The sequence below is a fragment of the Larus michahellis genome, chromosome 1, assembly GCF_964199755.1.
Source record: "Larus michahellis chromosome 1, bLarMic1.1, whole genome shotgun sequence".
In the NCBI taxonomy this organism is placed as follows: Eukaryota; Metazoa; Chordata; class Aves; order Charadriiformes; family Laridae; genus Larus; species Larus michahellis.
In genome coordinates this window covers 87,165,996-87,183,218 of record NC_133896.1, presented here as the reverse complement: position 1 = coordinate 87,183,218, position 17,223 = coordinate 87,165,996, and the positions used below count along the sequence as shown (strand labels likewise).

At 40.4% G+C, this 17,223-nt stretch overlaps 2 protein-coding genes across 7 annotated transcripts in view; one reads left to right on the top strand and one right to left on the bottom strand.

Moving 5' to 3' along the window:
* Window positions 1-12,719, top strand: part of TTC38 (tetratricopeptide repeat domain 38) — a 25,396-nt gene extending 12,677 nt beyond the window's left edge. The window contains exons 10-15 of one of the 3 annotated variants that reach the window (XR_012587422.1): window positions 526-607; window positions 1,510-1,675; window positions 4,467-4,626; window positions 4,915-4,988; window positions 5,789-5,991; window positions 12,392-12,719. Coding sequence is in view for 1 of the 3 variants with exons in the window: in XM_074590168.1 (XP_074446269.1) it covers window positions 526-607; window positions 1,510-1,675; window positions 4,467-4,626; window positions 4,915-4,988; window positions 5,789-5,882 (576 nt within the window). In the remaining 2 variants the exon portion in view is untranslated. Of the gene's footprint in view, window positions 1-525; window positions 608-1,509; window positions 1,676-4,466; window positions 4,627-4,914; window positions 4,989-5,788; window positions 7,785-12,391 lie in introns of those variants that run through there. The other 2 variants (XR_012587425.1, XM_074590168.1) reach the window with 2 other exon arrangements.
* LOC141744366 (protein mono-ADP-ribosyltransferase PARP12-like) overlaps window positions 12,693-17,223 on the bottom strand; it is a 24,675-nt gene continuing 20,144 nt past the window's right edge. For all 4 annotated transcript variants that reach the window (XM_074590115.1, XM_074590135.1, XM_074590126.1 and 1 more), the window contains exons 12-14: window positions 16,449-16,579; window positions 14,526-14,677; window positions 12,693-13,915 (exon numbers count right to left, since the gene is read on the bottom strand). In XM_074590115.1, coding sequence (XP_074446216.1) covers window positions 13,635-13,915; window positions 14,526-14,677; window positions 16,449-16,579 — 564 coding nt within the window. In that variant the 3' untranslated portion in view covers window positions 12,693-13,634. The remainder of the gene's footprint in view (window positions 13,916-14,525; window positions 14,678-16,448; window positions 16,580-17,223) is intronic.

Sequence of the window (17,223 nt, the reverse complement as noted above, 5' to 3'; positions counted from 1 at the left end):
AAGTTACCTTTACAAAGAACTGATTTTGCATGTTAGCTACTAAGTCAACAAAAGCATGTCTTTTCATTCCTAGTTAAATTATTATACTTCTTTACTGTCTGGATTTCAAAACAATCTTTCTAAATAAGCAATATCAAATTAGATAGGATAACATATCTTTGTAAGGATTATACAAATAATGCAAGCATTAAGAAAGCTACAAGGCAGATTCCTACCTACTAACCTTGGAAAAGTGAAGTAATGTTTATGGCACTATTTTGGAAAAAAATAAAATACCCTGGTGACAACATACTTATGGAGTTTAACTTCATAACAGGGAAAACAACAGAAATGAAGCAATATAAGTGTTTGTCATTGCAAAGTGCTGTATTTGGGAGAGCTGCTACTAGGGATATTGCAAAACAGGTATTTTTGAATGAATAAAAAGACAAAATTAATATCTGTACTGTGAAAATAAATTTGATTATCTGAATAAGTTCCTACTAGCACATCAGTTGGTCACCTTAGGAACACCTGTGATTACAGATTGTTCCCCAGTGTCTGTTGAGAGGAGGCATGCTGGATGTAGTAGATAACTGTTCGATGCTGTACAGGCTTCATCTGGAAGGTAGGATATTCACCTGCTGGTCTTTTTTAAATTGTAAGGGGAATGGGTTTTGCCTCCCCCCTTCCCCTGCCTTGCATGTTGGAGAAGTATTTAAAGAGCAAGCTTGGTCAGTGCTACAGAAGGAATCTTCTGTTACAGAATAAAATTCTGCTCTTGAGAAGAGTGTCAATGTGATATTCCTAATAACGTGCATAACTTTTATTCTTCCCAAGAATTTTTTTTTGCATGCCAGTGTTGTCTTTCGTTCAGCTCAAGCTAGCATAGGTCATATATTTCTGTTTTGACAAATTCACTTCTATTGTCCCTGGAGATTTGAGGCTGGACAATCAAGTACATAAGCCTCTAAAAAGCTGTAGAGCTTCCTTGAAGTAAGTTTAAATTAGATATTTAACTTTTTATTTTGATACCAATTGAAATGGCTAGTACACGGACATTAGCCTCTGGCTTTTGTCTGCTCTCCTACGTAAGTGGCATTTCTCCTTGCTAGTGTTTATACACTGGAGTTCATGAAGGGGGGAGAATATTATTTTTATGGTATTCTGCTGAAACACTAATGATGCATTGAGTGTGTTTATGAAACCCATCTTATCACTCTGTATAATTTGATTGCTACAGGCGGTTCATTATGAACATCTCCAAGAAGACATGAGTAATCTCATAATAGAGCCAGAACCTCACATAATGCAGTTTTAAATATTGGTTATAAATTATGGACAGTCAAACTCTTTACCCAAATATGGCAGGCTGCAGCTCAGCATTGCTGTCTAAATTTTGCCACATCAGGGAATGTTTTCTTGAATTTAGTAGGAATGCTATTTATGCTGGGTGACTGAATGTATATTGCAAAGCCATGCTTTTGCATGTGGTATTTTTATTGAGAAAATTACTTTTTTTACTGTCAGGTGTGAAGCTTGGAGACAGGTGGAACAATGTTCTCAAGCTTACGAAGCAGCACACCAAAGATCACATTCTTCTGTTCAATGATGTACACATCTTGATGTCCTCACTTGGAGCCAAAGACCACAAAACTACTGATGAGCTTTTAACAACTCTTCAGGAGCTTGCCAAGTAAGAAAATTAATTAAAGTATTGTGTTCAATAGATATTTTCTCTGAACTTTAGGGTGATAGTGTCTTTGGCTTGCTGAAGCACTACAACGCGCTGTTCTTTGCTTTAGCATGTCGCTGGGACATGTTTGGTTTCAGTAGGCCAGTCTCCAGTTAGGAGATCCCTGTAATTAATTCTTTTTTTAGTTTATGTCTAGAGGGGCTTCTAATCTTGTTAAGCAGAAATCTCTTATGTCTGAGGTCATGGACCTCATGGACTGAACACTTGCTGTATATTTTCCTTTCGGTGGGTTATGTTACACACATAAGCTATGTTACACACAACAAATGGAAGTATTTCACCTGTATAAAGGGCATTTCTACAATATATGTCAGCTGTCTATGGTGGTTCTTTTTCGCTCTGCTTTAAAAGGTTCTTTAATAATAGAGCATTGGTAGTGATATTCCAGTAGCTACCGTTTGATGTGTTGTGAAGTACCTCTGCAGGAAATTGAATTTAAAGTTCTGCCAAAGTAATTCTAGAGAATATTTTGATTTCAAATTCAATTATTTGCAAAATTTGAGTATTGAAGTATTTAATCTAAACAATGTTTTTTTGGTGTTCCCTTTTGTATTAAAGAACTGTAAATTGCCTTGTTTTTTTTGAAGGGGTTGATATATTGATGCTTTAAATGTAATTTCTTCCCCCTACACCCTGTTTTTCCTCTGTTTCAGCATCTGTTGCTTCCCTTGCCTTAAAAAAGAAGGAAGGAGAACCTGAAATTGTCACTATTTGTTCCTAACTATAATGCCCATCAATCAAAAATAATAAAAAATAACTGTAATTTTTAAGAGTACGTATGAAAGCAAGTAACTGTCAAATCAAGCCTAAGCATGTCTGATTTGACTTGAGTAGGAAATGGTGAATGTATAAAATGTATGTAAGTATATATAAAACTCCACAGGCACACCACTTCAGGGAAGCTTTAATGAACATGTGCTACTTATCCTTTCACCCAGTGCTTCCTTTTGCCTGTGTGTTCAGCCTTTTGTAGTAATACAGCTGTACGTTTTTAGCTGTAGTTTAAAGTATTATAAAGCTTAATTTTATTATTTGAGAAAACAGACTATGAGATGAAGGGATTACATTAACGATTGGCTTAATGGATTAATCTATGTGTATCATGAATATGTAATAGCTAAATGATACCTAAGATGCGTTTTCTATTTGTTAAAAAAAGCAGTCACAAAGCTTTGGCACAAACAACAGTCATTCTTGGCTTTTCATGACTATTGTTCCCTAACCTTTGAAATTTAAAGTCGACAAGAATTTTTTTGTGAAGTATTCCATGGCGCTCTCTGGTGGTTGGTATCACATGCTTATTTTTGTGGATGGAAATCATATGGAGGTATGTTGTCGTTCATGAATCAATACCTCAGATCAGTTGCAAGACAAAGCAAAAAAAAAAAAAAAAAATCAGTCTTCCATCTCTGTGTATTTTCTCAGAGTGCTGGAGCAAATGTTTAAATGAGTTGTTTCATCACTTACTATCTCGAGCTGTTGACTTAAAATGCACATCTGTTGTGCACTTCTAACTTTCCAGGACGCTGTATTTTGTTCAAGGAATGGTAACCACATAGGGCAATGCTGCATACTGAAAAATCAACATTGACCTAGCGGAAGAAATGGGCAATTTGTAATACTGACTCCAAAGAGAGCACAGAGTATGCTCTGTGTTTGGTAAATTTAAGGTACTAGTGTGGGAGTGTGCATCTCAGCTGTCCTTGCAAGCACTCAAAACAGAAGCCAGTGACTAAGGTTCCTCAATGCTAAAGATATAATTGCAAAGTTAACAGAAAAATCTGTTCTTACCAATGGATGGAATTTACAGCAGTGAACTGTGCACTGTATTCTCAGGAATACTTTATATTGCTTGGGATAGAAAGCCCTCCTCTCCTCCTATTGCCAACCAACCTTTTGACACTGAAATAGCACTACCTCCAAGACCCTATCACTGTAAGTTCCTTTTGTAGCAGTGGAAAAACACAATTCCACATTGTCCCATGCAGGTATTGCCTGTAGACCAAAGAGCTACAGTTTGGTTACTTGTGTTTTTACTTTTTTTTTTTTTTTTTTTTTTTTAATATTGGCAAGGATGCTTGCTAGAATGTATTTCTTCTGCAGTCAGATTGTCATGTTATATGCCTCTTCCACTCTTAGATGAGTTAGGATTCAAGCACTGAAAGTAGAAAAATAATAGAAAAACAAAACAAAACCAAAAAACTTAAGAGCTAGCTTGTGGGCCTAAAAACAATCTTTCATGGTTAGAATAAAAGAGCAGACTTTGAGAACTGTCATTGGGAATACAGTTTATATTACAAAGACGGTGAGGCACTGTGCTGCATGGTGGGCTGTTTGCAAGGGACTGATTGTCGCTTTTAGTGGAGATAAGGACAGTCAAAGAACTAGTAGTAGGGTGTTCTGGTGAGATCATCAGATGAGAAACTTGTGCAGTTTTCTCACTTCTTCTAGCCAAAACTGTTCATTGCAAAGGCAGGAGGGGTTGGGCTTGTGCCTGTTGCAGGTGTATTCAGAAGAAATGAAAAGTGGTTGGTTGATGAGTAACAAAAAGGTGAAAGTAACATAACCACATCAAAAGATATTATCTAATTAATTATCTAAACCTGTAACATCAGGCTTTGTATGGTAGATTTTAATTTTTTTTTCTATCTGCAGGCAGTGACAGACTGGCAATGAAATATGCATATTTATAATTTGACTTACAGGAGTTAACCGCTTTGTCGTTCTACAGAGCACCTTGTGAAGACCATGAGCTTTCCCTGGCTCCCAGTTTGGGGTTGCCACTGTGCCAGGCTTTTGTAGAGTTTGAAAATGGAAATTGTGATAAAGCTGTAGACCTGCTGTACCCAATCCGTTATCAACTAATCCAAATAGGAGGCAGTAATGCTCAGGTAAAGGAGATCAATAAAAGACTTTGATACGATTTAATCGTCTTTCAGTAGCCTCCATTAGGCACTTACATTATTAACACCACTTCATTCTTAGAAAGTGAAAAGCTAAACTGTGCTTGTGACTGATACCTGTTTGCAGACCCTTATTAGCAGCATTAGCTGTTCAATTTTTCTTGGTGGTGAGTTTACTTCCCCAGTGGTTTTAATAATTTGGTAAACAAGACATTGTAACTAGCAATATTTTATGTTACTTATTACTTTGTATTTTTTCTAACTTTTTTTTTTCAGAGAGATGTTTTCAGCCAGTTATTGATTCATGCTGCTTTAAATTCGAAATCACAAGCCAAACAAAACCTTGCACGGTGAGTATTTTTCCTGATAAATATTTGTGGAAGTAGTACTGTTACTGAAAGTAAGAAGTAATGAGTGTACTCAAACCTCTAAATTAAGGCTAAAATTATGCACAAGCATTTGTGTTAAATGTAGCAACGTTTAACTGGGATGAAAAGTAAAATAGCTTCCAGTTCCAAAAGTACGCTCTTGCAGTCTGGCTGAATGATCTGTATTTGTCCAAGGGCAGTTGATTTTCAAATGGTTCTGTCTTAAAGCATGGCCTCCTTCCTGTTGGTGTCTGAACTGATGAAAAATCGAATATGTCCTAATGATGACATCTGACATCTGCTTTATTGGGAAATAAGATGTACAGAGCCTCATAAGTGAGCTTGCCTTACTACAAATCTTAAGAGCTTTGTTTGGTAGAAATTGTAGATGTTGCTCATTGATCCATATTGAGTTCTGTTGAAACGTATTGACTGGGTCTGCCTGGACTTTGAAGAATGGATTCTCGGGACAATATGAAGCCTTCCCTGTTCACCTCCCAAGGCCTCTTTGAAATATATAAAAATTAGATAAAATATCAGAATTATTCTTCCATGCGCTCTGATCTCTGGGTGCTCGTGTTCCGTCTCTGTCAGTGCTGAAAAGAACACTGTTCTGCCTAAACTGACCACCAAGGCCAAATAAGGGAAATGTGCGCCTCAAGAGTTGGGTCTTTAGGTACTGTTTTCCTCCTCTAACAAGAATACTGCTGGTGACCTTAAGGGAAAACGGATGTTGTAGTCCTGACCTTCTTCCTGTTTCTCTCCTACTTCTCTTTTCTCAGGTGCCTCCTGAGGGAACGTGATGTGATGAGACCAAATTCACCAATGACGGAGCGACTTATTAGGAAGGCAGCAGCTGTTCATTCAATGGCATAAGTCTTTCCTTTGTGCCTCAGCCGAAACAGCAATAAGCTTACCAGTGAAAGTCTGGGTGCAGGGAGTGGAGGGGTGCTGTGCTGTAAACCATGCTAGAGATTCACAGTAGGTAAGAGTACCCTGTGAAACAGAGATCTGATGACTATTTCCTTTAGAAAAATATATAGCTGTTGCATTTCAGGAGGTTGTATCTTAGATGATTCCACAAGGAAAAAAGAAGATAACCTGCTGATAATGCACGGCTTTCTAAAGCATCCCGGGACACTGCTTTTCTGGAATATTTTCCTGAAAGTTCCCTCTGACCCTGATTATATACAGTACAGTAACAGTGCCTGGACTTCAATCGTTCATTGGCCCAATTTTCTACTTTGTTAATATGTTAAATAATCAGTAAACTGCTCAGGTAATTCAAATGGGCTTTTTAAACATAGCTAATAGGAAAGTATGGGGCTAGAGCCAATACTGAATTGGCATCAGCTGAATTCCATGTCAAGCTTCCAGTGCATTCAGGCAAGAGTCACAGACTGGCATTACAGATCTGTCTGCATTCAGGATCTCTTTCCAGATGCAATTTTTTAAACTTCCTCTCATAAAATGGTAAACTTTTTCCTTTCAGTATAGCATCTCAGAGCTTTCTGAAATTACTATGTGAATGAAACCAGACAAGAGGGATAATAGCTGACTGCCACTATTCTCACATGGGTGCTGCCTTGGCACTTCTACATCTTTCAGGGAAAAAAAAAGAAAAAGTCTGGATTTCAGCTACAACAGCGCCATCTCTGAATGGTAGTTTAGACTGGTGTCTTTGTGCTTATCTGAGTTTTTGGAAAGTCAGGCCTTACTACTCAGTATCACGAGTCCCTACACGTTACCAAAGTAAAGTTTAAAACCAGTGTTAAAGCATGCACTTTATAGAGGTATCTCAGAGGAGGTGATGACTGGAAGGGAGTGTCTGCCGTAGCAAAAGAGCTGAGGGGAGCTGACACAAAGCTTTGTCCCGGCACAAGTGATGTGACAAGCGTTGGTGCTGCAAACGAGGGATGATATGAGCCATGTACCTCTGTGAAGTTCTGGTGCCTCTGGATTCCTGCAGTGTCGCAGAGCTAACAGTGTTTTGCAACAGTAATCCAGAGATCTCTAATGAAGGGAAAGATGATATTTCAAACCAAAACTGAAAAATACCGCCTCTTCTTCTTCCCAAATGGAAATGCCACGCTCCAACTGCCCAAGCTCTGGCTTCAGTATCACATCTGCAAGCTCTCCTGGACACACATGCCTGCCCTTCCTTCCTGTCCAGCTTGGGCTCTTCCCCATGTCCCACAGCATCCCTGTCCCACAGCATCCCTGTCCCACATAGTTTCCTTTTGACCTAAAAATGCACTTTCATAGCTGCCCCTGGAGTTCCTGCATAGAGGAATAAGATGCAGAAGTGCCTTGCTGCCATCCTTCTTCCCCCAGCCCTCACTTGAGGAAAAAATAGTTTAATTTGAAATCAATGATAATTTGTGAAACCAGGTAAGGGTACGGCATCCTTGCCTGCAGCCTTTTGAATCCTGCACACAGTCGTAGTTCCTTGTTCTTCAGCTTCATCGCTGCTTTAGCTGTCCAGCCACGGCTGTGACTGGCTCGCTCTGCTGAAGTTCTGCTACATTTTTACTGTTATTTTCAGTCAGTGCATTTCAAGCAGTGGCTTTAGCCAGATAACTTTTTACTCAAGGAATGTAACAAGTCTTATTAGGGAACAAAAGCCCGAGAAATCTGCTGGCTGTTTATGATGTGTGTGGTTTATGTATGTGATCCATTGCTACACAAATTTAAGAATGACATTTGTAGTACTTTTGATATAACGTGGTTGAGAATTTTGTCTGCTTTACATCAATAAATTCAGATGTGCCCAGTTGAGCAGCAAGTGTATGACTTTTTTGCATGTACGGATGAAGCTTTTAAACGGGTTATTCAGCTTAATTTCATAAACCTGTATCAGCATGCATCCTCTTTACTTATGAGCATGTGACTAGAAGCTTTTTCATTCAACTAGTAGTACACATTTCGCCCCTAAACTACATCTTCTGGTTTTCTGCATTATTTTTATCTCGAATACTGAAATCATTCTGTCTTGCTTTACCATGCCATGCTGAATCATTTTCAATTACCATTATGGAAAATAATTAACAAGCAGGTAGCTCAGTGGGAAGAACAATAGGAGAGGAAGAACTTCACCAAGGACCATGCCAACTCCGAAAAGCTCCCCTTTTCATATCTAAGCAGAGCAGTTGATACAAACTTTGTATCTGCAGCTTACAAAAGAGATACTGGTTTTGCACAGGTTTTTACATACTTTTGTTTTATCTTTGCCACTCCCGTCAAAGTTAGCAGGCCATCCGCCCCAGCCTCCTTTTTCTGGATTAAGAGGGGCTGAGGTGAAGTCCTTTCTGCTGTGCATCAGAATTTGAGCCTGGGCAGTAACTCCCTGCCAACATTACATCAGGAAACATCTGCTTTTAACTTTGACGGTATTTTTCATGATCCCTAGAGTGGCTGCAAGGGCAATACCCCCCACTTCACAGGCCTTTTCTGAACGGCTTTCTTAGTCACCTGTGCTGAGACCATGCACACCATCAGCTCAGTTACCTCTGCAGCTCCTTCAGCATTAGCTGGTTCGTGTAGCTCAGTGCAGTAAAACAGGGAGCTGGTGCTGTTCTGTTGCACTTCACTGCTGTCAGAACTGCTACTGCAGTATTTTTAACAATTCTGCTAACATCAAGCAAGCTGAACCAAAAGGTTATTTATCAAGTCTTTGCTACAGTGGGTCTAGGTTTTAGGACCTGTTAAAAGACTTGTTAGACCTGTCTGGTTAAGAGCGTTAGTGCTGTCAAGCTATGCTAACACCTACCGTGATGATTTGTGGTAGGTATAGGAGACTGCTGTGACAGTGCAGCTCTCGCCCGTCATCTGAGGCCTTGCCTGGGCTCCTGCCACTCAGCCCCAAAGCCCTCCGCTACTACAGCTTCTTGGTTTTGTTGGCGAAGAAAACGTATCACAGCATCAGTGGTACCATGACCAACTAGCGTAGCAGGGACATTGGTTTTGAGTCATTTTTTTGTTTGTTTGTTTGCAAATCAAGACCAGATTTATTAAACTAGGGTGAAGCATGTTTTTTTAAACAAGTTTTCAACCTGTGTTTTCCTGATAAAAGCATAAATATAGATCTTTTCAAATACAAAATAAAGGCCTCAGACAGCTGCAGGAATCTGTGGAAGTGATTGATAGCTTTTATTTCTTTACATGCATAGCTACCAACCAAGACTTTTAGAGAGGATATTGTGCCTACCTGTATACACCCACCAGGCAGTCTCAAAGGCCGCAACAACGCTTGGCAAGAGTGAACGGGCTTGTTCCAAGGCCTCAAGTCTTTTACCAGAAAACAGCATTGCATTTTTCTCACAGACTCCCACCGCAGTCGCCTTGGCATTGAGATGTAAGAACCCGAAGAGCAGCCATGACACAGGGCTGCACGTTCACAGCTTCCACGTCTTCAGAGCTGTCGCCAACGTAGCATCTTTTTTTGCAGAGTCTTGAATGTGCCAGGGAGCGAAACAAAGCCCCAGAGCCTCGCAGGGGCAAGGAAACTGTGCTCACATCATTCACTACCACAAAACACACTCCGTCTTTAATACTGGAAGGGTTTGGGGCAGGGCGGAGGGAGGAGACACGACTAACAGAGCTGCTGACTGCCAGGATTGCATCTGGCTTACGCTTTGTTGTAAGCAAACTAGCTGGTTGGCACCCCAGCTGACAGGCATTGACTGAAAAAAAATTATATTCAGAAGTAAAATGCAAACAACTTGCTAAATTGTTTCTTTTCAAATAAATATTTACACGGCTTGTAACACATTCCATGATTCTATTCTATGAAATCTGTGACTTGAAACATGAGAAAGAGTTACTCAAAGACAGGAACCAAAAGAAGGCATCCAGAACTCAAGAGCAGCAGTATCTGTGCTCATGAACAGCCCCTATAATGCTGTGCCTAAAAGAAGGTGAAGCTACTGGATTAAACACAGAATGTGCCCTTAGCAACTGCATTTTTAGCCTTTTCTGAACAAGCTCGTTCTGCACCTGTTGAACTCCCTGGAAGCCGTTAATCAGACTATAATATAAGGCTAGTGAATGAGGCAGATACAGCAGGGCGGTCAGTAACCGGCTTTTGGCCAATCCAGAAATCCAAGAAAAGCAGCAGCAGCAACAAATCAAAGTGCTATTATCACACATAGGCTATTTCAGACAAAAAACGTGGCCCACAAATGATAACTCAATAGGCACTGCTAGGATTGCTAGGAAAAAGCAAATATGGTTTCTGCTCAGAATCGCTAGGAATGAAAAAAAAAATTACTTCCAAAATTAGGTTGGTTATCACAAAAACATGCTTTGATTTGGTCTTACCTTGAAGCTGGCTTGTTGCGGCAACACGTGGAACCAGCTGCTACAGAAGGCATTTGCCTTTCCTCTTACACACGATGCCTTTTACCAATCTCAAAGGGCGAAGGATTCCCGTCAGCCTGTGGCAAGCACAGCATTTATCTTGCACGGTGTTTTTCTTGAGTTCCTTTCACAGCATTCCTTTCAGTTAGGAAGAGGCTGAGGTGCCAGCAGGTGGGAGAACCATTTTTTCCCTTTATGCTCCATCCTCCTGCCTTCAAAGTATGTTTTTTCTAGCTTTCTTCCCTCTTCAGCTCACTTACCAAGACAGAAGTTCTTGTCTTCCTTCCTTCCCCAGGGCAGGTCTCGTCTACACTCCAACCCCGCACCCATTAAACAGCCAATATCCTGTGCACGAGAGTCGTACCCCCACCTGGCAGCATTTCCTGCCAGACCTATGGAAGCGCAGTTTTGACGATGTGAAGCACAGCACTGGAGTTCCCGTTTCTTCTCTTGTCCTTCTTCTAGATTTTGTGGTTTAGAGCCATTTTAAATTGTCAGCATCTCACTGGCATTCTCCATGTACCTGCTTGCGAAGTGCAGCACTGTGTCTTACAGGCGCTTAGTTCAGATTCTTTAAAAGTTACTCATTTTGATGTGCATCCTTAGAACAAGGCAAAACCTGACTACTCCTACATACTGCAAACAGTAGTTCTGCTACTACTTCACCTTATTCTTTCCCCCTTTCTTAGGACTCTGACAACTGCTCAGAGTAGCTGTTTAATTACAAAGAATCCAACCAAACTACCACAGCACATAATATTATGGGTATCTTAGGAAGTTCTTTGTAGAAATATTCTTCATGAATCAGACTGTATTCTGTCCTTCATACTTAGCTCGGCATCTACACTAAAATGCAAAACTACATCCACACAGTTCCCTGGTTTAGAAACACAGATGAAAGGAAGACGCTGAGCACATGTTTTAAATGGCTACTTCACTAGGTCTGTTTCGTTATGCCATAAATTCATGTACGGAGACAAAGTGCACACTAACAAGCAAAAGGTGAGTAAAAATAAATTTTATTTGCAAATATGGCAAAACTCAATGATTTAAGAACTCTACAGGCAAACAAAAGTGAGAGAGGTCTTAAAAAGTTCTGAAATCTTCCCCTTTTAATACATTACTGACATGTTTTTCTTTAGTTCTAAGTAATTTTAATAAGGTTTCCTAGTTCTCTCTATTTCCCTGTCCTTTTGGTAACTTGGAAACTTTGAGTGGTACATGCGGGATTTCAGATCTGTATTGAAGGTGCAAATAACTGGGAGGCTATTCCTGTTACTGTAAGGCTTATCCGAAAGCAAAAATTACTGCTCCTCTGTCCTCAGCAAGTTTCCCTCTTAACAACTAGACTGCCCGAATAAGACATCTTTGTACAGAGGGTCTTCAGTTCAATTAACTTCCAAACTCCCTATTAAAATTCAGCAGAAATTCTATAAGAGTTCCTGTATTTTCTTTTTTGGGACAATAAAAAACATGTAACTTAATAAAAAAGGGCTTAACCGCTGTTAGTAAGGTTGTACATCACTGACAAAGGCAAAGCCAGCGTATCAAAAAAACAGACCCAGAGGGAAGCAGTATCCAGGATCACCCACAGCGACCTCAAAACGCGAAGAGGAACCACACTTAACAGCGAGTTCTCAGTGAGTTGCCCAACACAACATGGGCAACAAAACACATATATGAAGCGTCTTAGGACAGCAGTTCTACCACTGGCCTCTAGAGCACATAACTGGTCTCTTCCAGTCATGTCGTATTTCTGGAAAAACAAAAATTAGTCTATACAAATAGGACAGAAAATATCAATGCTTCTTAAGATGTTTCTCCTGTCCTATTGCATTTGCTAAATAAATGTCCACGTTGAGAAAATCTGTGGTCACATTCACTTGAGAGCCTGGCTTGTTGTGACACAACGTCATGGTTTTGGCTGGGATAGAGATAACGTTCTTACTAGCAGCTGGTGGGCTATGTTTTGGATTTGGGATGAGAAACAGTGATGATCACGCACTCATGTTTTTCGTTGTTGCTAGGCAGTCAAGGCCTTTTCTGCCCCTCACAGCGCCCTGCCAATGATCAGGCCGGGAAGGGACACAACCGGGACAGCTGACCCCAACTGACCAAAGGGATATTCCATACCATGTGACGTCATGCTCAGCATATAAAGCTGAGGAAGAAGGAAGAGATGGGGGGTACATTTGGAGTGATGGTGTTTTGTCTTCCCAAGTAGCTACTACGTGTGATGGAGCCCTGGAGATGGCTGAACACCTGCCTGCTGCCGGGAAGTGGTGAATGAATTCCTTGTTTTGCTTTGCTTGCGTGTGCGGCTTTTCCTCTAGCTATTAAACTGTCTTTATCTCAGCCCACAAGTTTTCTCATTTTTACTTTTCTGACTCTCTTCTCCATCTCACTGGGGGGGAGAGTGAGCGAGCAGCTGCATGGTCCTAAGTTGCCAGCTGGGCTTAACCATGACACACAGCCTTTATGTACTTACTGCCGTTTGTTGCAGCCAAGCCACCAAATTTTAGTACCTGCTTATTCATAGGTTGTTACTTTCAGAGTTTCACTTGTGCTCGATTTTTGTATAGGTTACAGGTTTGCAGATCCGCAAAAAGAATTTGATCCGACAATTTTCTGATCCAAACAGTAACCGCCATCGTACAGATAAAACTTCTCGACTTGAGAACTTATGACACGGATTTAAAATAAGATTTTAATTTTTTTTGGTTTACCATTTGAAACTTGAAACTAGTATCAGCATTAAGAAGCAGAATTTTTAAAACTAAGTCAAGTCATTCTTACGTATATTGACCCGTTTAGAACTGTGGTAGACTATTAGATCAAGAACGGCCATATCCTGGACTGAAAAGAATCTCTGACTACTAATAACCTGAAAGTTTGCTTAAGAACTACTGAAGTCTCAATTTTCCCCTTAAGTGAACTGTTTGCAAAGAGAAACCCTCTCTACTCTATTCCTAAGAAAGTGTGTTTACGTTTATTTGCCCACAGAAGTCATAACATTCTATTTCCCATCCCATGATTCTGATTCTTCTGCTATGGTTATCCAAATGTCTATGCTTCATTTAAGAGAGGACGACAAGAAGACAAGGCAATTAGTCTCAACAAATGTCACATCTGTTCTGCCAGCCCTCCTCAATACAGAAATTCTTTGGATTAACATTCCAAGGGATTGTATTAAAAAGAAAGAATTCACAAAGTATGATAACACCTGCAATATGGCAAATAAGATGAGTGACACACACAGCTCTGATTCTTTTAAGATATAACACATCTCTCTCCCGCCTTATAATCTATCACATACTCTGGGTAAATCTGGTATTTTTCAAAGACAACAAAAATGGAGGGATTTAACTCATCATCCACACAGCTGTCATAAAAGCGAAGCCCATCAGCAGACTTTGTTGGGGGGCGAACGTAGGCTGAGTTGCCTTTCACATAATCTCCAACCAATACACGAGCCACGAACATGGTGCTTGTTTTCACTTCAGGCTGACAGTACGCATGGGAATAGGAAGCATCTCTAGCAAAGTAACTTCCTAGAAAATGATATGAAAACATGGTTATAAGAAGTATGTATAAAGTTACAGCAAAAACTGAGCATCTCCTGAACATCCAACTTTCAGGTCTCCTCTTACTCAGTTTACCTCGTACCACAGACATTTTTAAAAGAGAAAGGATTTCGCCACAGAATTTCCATTCAGAATTTGCTATTTAAAGAATAATTTTTAAAAACCCAAACCATATAAAAACACTACAGGTATGTGTGTTATGATGAGAGAGAAAGACAAGAAAACACGAGGACCCTCCACAATCATACCGAGGGAATGCACAACCTTCTGGCTCCCTGCCATGAAGACTAGCGGCTGTTTCTCTGGCAAGTTCAAACTATGACCTTGAGCCTTCGGAAGATCCCACCTACAGCAACAGAAGCTTTTTCAAATCCCTACATTAACTCTCTTAAGAACTGGTGAAAAGACTTACCCCTGCACCAAGCAAATTCTTGTCCTCTCCAGAGGGAAGATCATAAAACCAATTCCTACCTCTTTTTTTTCCACCCTCTCTAGTTAAAGACTTCAAAACTTTGATTGCTGTAGTATCAAGGCAGTCTAAGTAGACATCTAACACACAGAGTCACTTCCTACATACCTTTTCCATAGTTAGTTCCATTGCTTCCACAAATTCTCCAGTCAAAGTTGTGAATGCAGATGGATTCCACAAAGGAGGTCTTGGTTCCGTGGAACAGAAGCTTTTCATTGACTTCCTTCCCTCCATTTTCCCTTTTCATCTGCTCCTTTTGCCTAACAGAAAAATGCAGGGGAGGAGAGTGTGAGCCATGGGAAAAAAGTGAGAAAGGGTTTTAAAAAAAAAAAAAAAAAAAAAAAAAAAAAGAAAAAGAGTATAGCATGTACGTGTAAATATCGGTTGCATGAGACTTCCAGTCTGCTTTCTCTTCTCTCAGTTTAGAAGAGATAGACTAATAGTATGATGCCCAATTACAAGATGAGCAATATACTGATACTGCTGCCCAGCAATTCTAGATAATTCTATGAATTTAAGTAAGCATTGACACTATTGCAGTCCCCACTCTTGCTCCTCTGTAGGGTCCTAGTAGTTCTGCTTTAATGTCTCTGGTCCCTTCCCACCCACAAGCTCGCTGCGGAGCGGAGGTGGTGCTAACCACAGAGCCTCCACGCTCCAGCAGCCAGAGGCACCTTGCTCTTCATTCCCCTAGCGAACTCAAACTGCCCTACGCCCCGAGCTCCTGCCCCTCGTTGAGATCAGTGCAGCTAAGGAGACAAGAGCCAGAAGGAGAGACACTGAGCCTTCTTCCACCACTTTCACCACCAGAGTCAGACCGAGCTTTGACCAGCTTCAAAAGAGGAATCACAATGTAAGGCTCAGATAGTATCTCCCATCACTATTTCACAGCATCTGGACATCCCACGGGTTTGCAGAAGCTGTTGAAGTGGACAAAACAGTAATATTCTTCAGGAAGTGATCAGCTACAAAGTGAAGAGCCGGAGAGAGGGGAGAATCCTTCCAAATTGTAAACTGTGTAGAGGAGAAGTTAAGAGCAACGGACTGAAATTTGTTCATTGAGAACTTGGCAACGTTAAACTCTGCCTGGTCAGCTTAATTATCTCATTGGAGGAGGATAAAAAGTATGCACTATTACATGTTTTGAAGTGTCTGAAGTTTTGCTAGATGGTTTTATGAAAAGCTCTTAGCTGAGAACTTCCTGGGTTCAGGCACTTTGCAATTGAAAGCACTTATTCGAGGAGTATTTTTTTTCTCCACTACCATTCCATACAAGTCCTTGAATACTTCCATTGAGTATCAGTGCTTTTGTTTCAGACTAGACAACTGTTCTACGCAACAGCTTAATCTGCTCCCAAATTAACCTGAACGTGGTCATTTATTGTCACTAGCACCTGGTCAAATCTGTTGGTATCTAGCTTGGCGTTAAGTACCTGGAGTTCAGTATCACTGGTGCAGATGCTGAAAACCAGAAAGGAGCTCTGGAACTCAGAGATCATTGATTTAAAACACAGGGATTCTTTCTCAGTGAATACTGACTGCCATCAGTAAAGGCACTCAAACTCTTGAAAAAGCCTTAGATAAATCTGACTGGGGGCGAGGGGGAAAAGACCCCCACACCCTTTACCCTTACCCACTTCTTTTTTAGCGAGCATTTCATATAGTCTAATGGATAAACATTTGTAACAGACAGCGCGCATGCAGCAGGCAGTTAGCATTCAATCCCAGGGACAATACGCTATTCCACATCACTGTGGGTATCCTCATCCCAATTTTGCATCATTCATGTCTTTCTGTCCATTCCCCACCCTCATCTTCCAAGAAGCCCTGCAAAAAGAACCTCCCTCTGGGAGCAGACAATTCTCTGTAAGGTCTTAGAGACTTAATTTCACTCCTGAAACTGCCCCTAAGAAGGGAACACCAGTCACGCTAAACGACGGGTGGTAACGTCTTTCCTTTCCTAGGAAGTAGATACAGGACACCAGCTCTTGGAGAATCCCGCTCCATAAGGATAAGGAAACAAATACTAACCACTGAAACACTTTCCAGAGGGACGGATTCTGAACCCTCCGTATTTTAAGGACATTGTAGCCTTTCATAGTCTGATGAAACAGCTGTTTTATTTCATCGTATTCCGGAGTTGTGTTACTGAGCTCCACTGTCTATAAAATAGAAACCAAAGCAAAAGAAGACACGAGGCTTCAGTTAGCTCATAACACGCGGAACCTAATGATAGCAGATATACTTTCAAAAGGGTCCCCAAACTATACTTATGAAGGTTAATTTAATGCTTTAGATCCTGACTACGTGAATAATTAGGACAGACGCGTAATATGTAAATCAGTATGTCACTCCTGCTTTGCAAGGACACCTCGCCTCTCTCCAGGAAGGACGCTGAAAGCGAAAGGATGAATCATCATCTCCAAGTAAGAGTTGACACTTGTAACTTTAAATCTCAATGAAACAGAAATTCCAAAAAGAAAACTTGACTGATTATTCCAGATAATACTGGTTTTATATTATAAAGCTGATTAAGAAAAAATATGTTAGACAACAGTATCATTTGTAACCAGACATATAAGGGAGCTTCAGCTATTAAAGATGAAACAAACAAAATACAGACGACCTCCCAGCATCGTAACTTCTTAACTTTTCAAAGTTAAAACTTGGAAGGTTGCACTTAAATATAGACTTAAGGAAAAAAGCTACATTTCTAAACATAACAGAACAATTAAGATTCTAATGGGAATGTTACACCGAATACCTGCTTAGGAAAATATATCCCCTCCTTTCCTAAAGGAAACGA